Here is a 6,963-nt window from a genome sequence, read left to right on the forward strand (position 1 = left end):
CCATGATAAACATAGAAAGGAGTAAATCTTAGAACCACTTTGGAATGTGGCTGCCATACTTCAAGCAGCTCTAAATAAGCATACATGGGAAGACACGCCCAGTCAAATCTTCTGAGAGGCACAGTTCAGGAGCCCTGATTAACTGGAGTTTCTAAGTACAAGTGAATAGATAGGACTTTTAAAGCCCAGGAAAAATCAAGCTTTTCCAGCTAATCAATGAGGAGGCACATCCCCTGTGAAAAAGGATTATCTAAGACAAAACATGAGGAGAAATAAGGTATAAAAAGGAAAATGAGGAAAAAGAATGCAATGTCTAAATGCAAAAGCTGGTTCTCTAAATCATGCTGGACATACCAAATAAAACAACAAAAATGAGTGGCCTGCAGAGAGCCAAATCATTAACAAAACCATAATCAACATCACGTGGAGTCTCTTGACATTATTTTCCAGCACTTCCTCTCCTTTCTATACCCGAATGACAAATGCATAACTTTACAGTCAAAAACAGATTTTTTCTGTATTTTTAAGAAAACAGGGTGACTTCAACCCTTAACATTTTTAACTTGTTTTATGAAAGCTCAAATTGAACAATTTCTGTCAACAAAATCTTGGGAAAGTATTTGCAGCTTTCAGGCAATTAAATGAGATGCTTTTCAAGAAATTAAAGAATTAATTTTGTTGATGAAACAAAGTAAAATTTAATTGGCATACTTCTCCCCCTCCCTTTTTCTCACAGGCTGTGAAAAAACTAATAATTTAGGCAAGAATAGCTGTAATCCATTATTTCCATCCATCATATTCTTTCAAGCCTCATAAATCAGGGACACAGTGAATTTACTTCAGTTTGTTACTGTCGCAAGTTTATTAAACACAGTTAACCTAGGAAAGAATTCACACAGTTTTATAATTGTGCTGGTTTGGGCTGGGGTAGTTAATTCACAGTAACTGGTTTGGATTTCAAAAGGGGATTGGCAATATAGAGACATTTTTGTTATTGCTGAGCAGAGCTTACACACTGTCAGGGCCTTTCCACTCCTCATCCCACCAGAGAGGGAGATGGGGGTGCACAGGAAGTTGGGAGGGACACAGCCAGGACAGGTGACCTCAACTGATATCCCTCAAAGGAATATTCCACAGCACATCATGCTCAGCATGGGGAAAGAAGAAGGAAGGGGGGACATTCAGAATGATGGTGTTTGTTTGTCTTCCCAAGTCGCCATTACATGTGCTGCAGCCCTGCTGTCCTGGGGATGGCTGAACACCTGCCTGCCCATGGGAATTGGTGAATTAATTCCTAGTTTTGCTCTGCTTTGCTTGTGCATGCAGCTTTTGCTTTCCCTATTAAACTGTCTTTATCTCCATCCACAAGTTTTCTCACCTCCACCCTGCTAATTCTTTCCCCTATTCGTGCATGTGTATGAGAGAGAAAGCACAAGTGTCTGCGTGGTTGCCAGATGGGGTTAAACCATGACAAAAATGCATCTTGAATCACCTGGGATCCACCCCCTAGGCCACACCCTGCATTCCTCAGTCAACTCATTTATTGCTTGCTCTTCAACCCACAACCTGCATCACCTCAACGGGATCCATATCAGACAGCGCCTGAAGTGCCAGAAGAGTTGGATGGCCTTTCGGCAGGGTCTTCAGCATTTCTGCCTACCCCGAGCAGGTGAGCATGTCCGGCAGCCCTGGCTCAGCACCCTGGGCAGCTCCGGGCGGAGCGCTCCAGCGCGGCCGCCCCGCTCCCGCTGCGGCGGGCTCTGCGCTCCCCGGCCCGCCCGGGAGGAACTTCCCGCCCACAGAGACGCCTGCAGGGCTTCCCTGCAGCGAAGTGCACCCCACTGCAAGAGGGCTGAACCAGGAATTTCAGCCATCTAAAAGGAAAGAAGTTAGCCAAAAGCCAATATAATGTAAATACAATGAAAAACAAGATGTCACCTTGATGTCACCTCACAGTCCTTATGCATGAGTTCACCCCTTCAGCATCCCCAGTATAAAGGGTTGGTATCGATCTACAGCCTTGACACACCATGAGGGCTTTGCAGAAACTCAGTGCACCCAGACAACGCACTATCCCACTCCACACTGGTGCAGCTCAGCTGGCAGCTACAGGACAAGGGCTCCAAGTCAAATGAAAAAGAGCCATTCCTGCAGAAGGTTTCTCCATCCCAAGTTCAGGTGTAACATAGAAGACCTACGGTCAATCTGCTATGTGAATAACAGTCAGTCTTCAGGGTTGGCACTGCTTATGTCACCTTTCAACAAGACTAAGTTCATACACAACATCCAAAGGAAAAAAACAGCTACAAAACCACCTTTTTTGGTTTCCTTTTTAGTTTCTGCCCTTGGCGTGCGTCACTTCCTCACACTCTAGACAGATTATCAGACTTAGAACAACAACTTCTAAGTGACATTTTGATATACATGCCTTGAGAATAAGGGAACAGACAACCAATTTGGTAAATATTTTGGGCACAATTCACATTACTTCCTGGAAAATGACTTGTCTGTCTTAGAATTGATCAGACTTCTCATCAACTTCTTAAGTTACTGTACATGTATCACCATAACAGAGCCCTCTTTGTCAGCAGAAAGCTTGTTAAAAAATAAGCCTATGTATTTTATCCACAAGAAAGGATTTGGGTAATAGAGCTTTTAGAAAAGCAAACAAATGTCTATTGCCTGGAGAGAGAAGGAAAGATGCAAAACAAAATACTTTTCAAGATACTTCAGAAAAATACTCTGACCATTTCAGATTCAGTTTTAAGGCTATAACTTCCATAGTTTAATCCAAAGACAACTGAACATTCATCTTCTTCAGACAGGTTAGAAGTACCAACATCAACGTGTTATTTAAATATATTTTCTGATACAGCCTCACTAAAAACCAAAAAATTAAATATATTTATTCTTGGGTCTTCTTCTGGATGTAACGAATTACTTAACTGACTGCTTGTCCAGCATTGCCATGGAGGAATAAAGTTTCAGAGCAGCTGTCTATTTCTGGTCTGTACTTATCTTTCTTTCCACTCTGCTCACCATGCCTGTGCCTCCCCTGTACTTTCATAGTTGCAATATCACGTCTTACACCAATCAATAGGTGGGAAATTAATTTCATAGTTTTCATTTCACACAACACCTTTTCCTGAACTTTTTATTAAAAAGCAAGTGAAAAAGTAAAAGAAACCTATTCCACTCTTAACTCAGCATTATGGTCAAGTTTTAGACTTACCTTATGTACACTTTTAGGGTTTTCAAGCCATGCACAGTACATTTCCTCCACGTAATTGGAATTATTCCCACTCAGGACTGGCTCTGAGGTTCCTGATGAAACATACCGTTGGCCATGTAAAAGTGCCCTTCTGGCTATATCCTGATTTTCCAGAAGTTTAAAGCCATGCCTCTTCAGCGTAGCTGCAAACAACTTCAGATGACTCATGTTTGTTTATTAGCCAGACAATCCAAGTCTATTAATAAAATAAAACCAAACTTAATCAGAAAAAGTGCCAATGAATTGTAGACACATTTCAGCCTCACAGCAAAACCTGAGGTTTCTGGCTACAGAGCCCTAGTACAAAGCTCAGGCCTAGGCATGAAGCTCCCTTCAGAGCTGGAGCCACAGCAGAGGAGTGGCTGCTGCTGGCCATCCCCACAGCAGCCAGCTCCAGCTCCCCTCACAGCTCCTGCAGCTGGTAATGCCAGCCTGCTCCCTGAAGCAATCACCATTTGTACTGCCTGCCCCGGGCCCAGCTCCCTGGAACAAATGACACTGCTAATCACCGACCTCTCCAGAGATCCTGGCAACCCCAAGTGCTTTCCCTCTGTTTGGAAAGCTGTGGCCTTTTGCCCAGCCAGGCTGGGCTGGGCTCAGCAAACAGCGTCAGCCACAGGTGCTGTGGAAAACAAAAAGCTGCTACCTCAAATTTCTGCCACGAGTAATGCAGCTGACCAAATCATCAGAAGTGTTAGTTAAGTGTTCATATTGACATTAGCCTTCAACCAAACAGTGAAATGCTGAGAAAAGGCTCACTTTAATTTGTTTTCCTAACTGGCAACATTTATCTGGTGCTTCCAATGATCTCTTACGAGCTTTGTAACAAGTATAGCAGATTCCATGCAATTTTGAATTGAGAAATTCGATTGTCCAAGTCAATTTCCCACAATAAAGATTGAATCTTCTGAATGCTGAACACCATCAGCTCCAGCGCTAGCAAAGGGAATCAGGGCTCACCTTCAAAATAAAAAAAGAACAAATGCATCTTAAAATTAGTCCCAAAATAATATAATCTTAATGCTGAAATTGCTAAAACTGCAAAGAAAGAGCAATAGTGTGAAAAGAAATTATTCATTTTGTTTTAATTTTTTAAGTATTTAAAAATCTACAACATCACAAAGGATAAGGTATTAATTTAGAAGTAAAATTCAGCTTTAACTCCAAAGTGTCTCTCGTTTGTTTAGCCGTCCATCTGGAGAAATCATGTATTTGGTCCAAGGTAAAACCCAAGGTCTTTTGTTGCTTGGTGTGACTGAACAATTGCTAAAAACAAAAGTAATGAGCCACCAAATGAACTTCTAAGTTTTTTTTAAAAACAACACTGTTATTTTGAGTAATAGAAAAAATTTTAATGTCACCTATAACATGTTAAGATTCCTGTAATTCAAAAATAGATACTATAAAAAATTTTCATACACGTTTCTGTATTTAAATCCCATTAAATTATTTTCTCACTGTTTCTTCTCTTACAGCCTCCTTTCAAAAAACAAAACATGGTTACAGAATGCCTAATTTTCTAAGGGATAGGAATAGCTATATTTTTCATCACCCAATTTAAAAGTTAATATTGATCCTGAAAAAAAGAAAAAAGAAAAAAGAAAAAGGGCTCCTACTATTAAAAACAGTATTACTTCTTGTCCTTCTCTGGCATCACATTTTTAGCTCAACATCTATTTAAAAGCTGATGACTAGATCTTTTTCTTAGCCACTACCTATCATCCCAGCAGTGAACTGTCCTTGATCATACCAGACTCTCTTGTCTACTCTTTCAAGGCTTCTGCAGCCTTCTCACTCTCACCTACCAGCAGACCTGAGCTGTAGCTCCTAAGAGCAGCAGCCATCATCCACTCACTGGATGCTCTAAACAGGCACTTATCCACATTTTCCATGTGCCCAGACACGTGGCAAATGTTCCTCCAAGGCAGCAGCACTGAAACTAGCACCCAGTCCTCATTTAAACCTATGAGCTCCTCAAAACCACACACTCTTCTCTCTCCACCTAGCATTTGCAGCAAACTGGCAACAGTTGGGCTACCAGCATCCTGATTCCCTACTCATCAGTGTTATTTCCTACCTGCTTATATTCCCTTGTCATTTCCCACTTCACAGATTCAAAGCTTATTACAACACCTGCATCAACACCCATCTCTGACCAGGGCTCCCGGGCAACTGGAGGAACAGGAACACCACCAGCACCATTTTGGAAGCAGATTAAGTCTGCAAGAGCTCAGTGACTGCAAGAGCTCTGACAGAACTCATATACTGTCTGCATGCAGAATTCTCTGTAAGATTTAACAGCAAGCATTCATGATGTCATTTTGCAAAAGTGGGCGAGACTTCAACATGTTATAAGACTAAGAACAGAGAGGTCACCACGGCACTTACCACTTTATGCCTGTGCCCATTCTCATAGAAATTATTATTATTACTATTACTACACCTGCCTTATTGCATGCAAATCTCACCCTCTGCCACCTTTGCACACATACACTCACTCCTAAGGGATTACCTACTCTCACTTAAAGTAATTTGTAAAGACTTGAGAGAGAAAGGCAAGAGAAGAACATTTTTCCCAGTTGATGACACTGCAGCAGCAAGCTTCTTAAGCGCAGGTAATTTTACATTTTTTCTTCATCATATGTCTGCCTGAAGAATGTGTAGTTTTTTCTTCTAGAAGTTAGTAAAGAACACATGACAGAATAAGAAAAATGTATCAAGGAGATTGGAAAACGGGTGCAAATGACATCATATATAACAGGAAAAAAGAGCTTGTAGGTGCTACCAGTCACTTCCCTCTGGTTCCATTTAAATTTCAAAACGAGGTCAGAGCCATACTTCAAGCAGTAACTACTGAATATGCAATCTATAAAAGCATACAGGAGCTAAGTCATTCCAGCCAGATTTCAGTTACAGATTAATATGACTAAAAGCCCTGACTTCTTCCTAGTTTTTCCTTCTGCACACATCACCCTTCAGCACAGATGTCAGCTGTCAGCAGCTGAACAAACCAGAGACCACCAGCGTGATCACAGACCATCCCAGCCCGCTCAGCCTTGAGGCTGTCAGTCAGAAATCAGCACCCAGGACAGCGCACAGGAGCCGGCAGGAGTCAGACCCGTTCCACTCCACTATGCTTCCCAAACCAACCCTGAAATGAAAACAGTGATTGGAAAGGGATCGAGCTGAGCTAAGAGCAACCTAAAGAATGGCATTAATTAAATGTCTACCAGAGGTCAAAAATAAGAAAGAAGCAGTGAACCACAAGAACAACCTGATATTTAATGCACCACAGGACCTCAAAATGGTGGAACAAAAGCTCTGAGTAGCTGAAATTTCCTGCAGCTGCTCTGTCTCAAACAAGGACCTAGCTTTCACCTTGGCACTTCCACCTCTAGAAGTGCCCTAATGTCACAGATAGTCTTGGGAATTATTCTACCCAAGATTCTAGACGGTCATAGAAGCATGTGGAAAACAGACAGCAGACACTTCTGATAATAAAGTTTTTATGCAGCTCTTTTCAGAATCACTTTCAGTATAAATACACTGCACATATAAATTAATATCCTCCTGGTATTGTCAGTGCCATTACTGAGTTTCTTAATGTGTGTGAAGCCCTGCTGCTAATGTTCTTTATGCTCTGCAGAAGTGGTGGTTAAAAAATCTGCTCCATATTTCATAAAAATAGTTCT

The 6,963-nt window shown here is 41.5% G+C and overlaps 1 protein-coding gene across 1 annotated transcript in view; it reads right to left on the bottom strand.

Moving 5' to 3' along the window:
- The window catches only part of OGDHL (oxoglutarate dehydrogenase like), a 46,724-nt gene extending 42,497 nt beyond the window's left edge, over positions 1–4,227 (bottom strand). The window contains 2 exon segments of the mRNA XM_005417290.3: positions 3,233–3,467; positions 4,031–4,227. Of these exon segments, the coding sequence (XP_005417347.1) occupies positions 3,233–3,439 (207 nt within the window). The 5' untranslated portion in view covers positions 3,440–3,467; positions 4,031–4,227.
- Between the last annotated feature and the right edge of the window lie 2,736 nt (positions 4,228–6,963).

The sequence above is a fragment of the Geospiza fortis genome, unplaced genomic scaffold (genome assembly GCF_000277835.1).
Source record: "Geospiza fortis unplaced genomic scaffold, GeoFor_1.0 scaffold130, whole genome shotgun sequence".
In the NCBI taxonomy this organism is placed as follows: Eukaryota; Metazoa; Chordata; class Aves; order Passeriformes; family Thraupidae; genus Geospiza; species Geospiza fortis.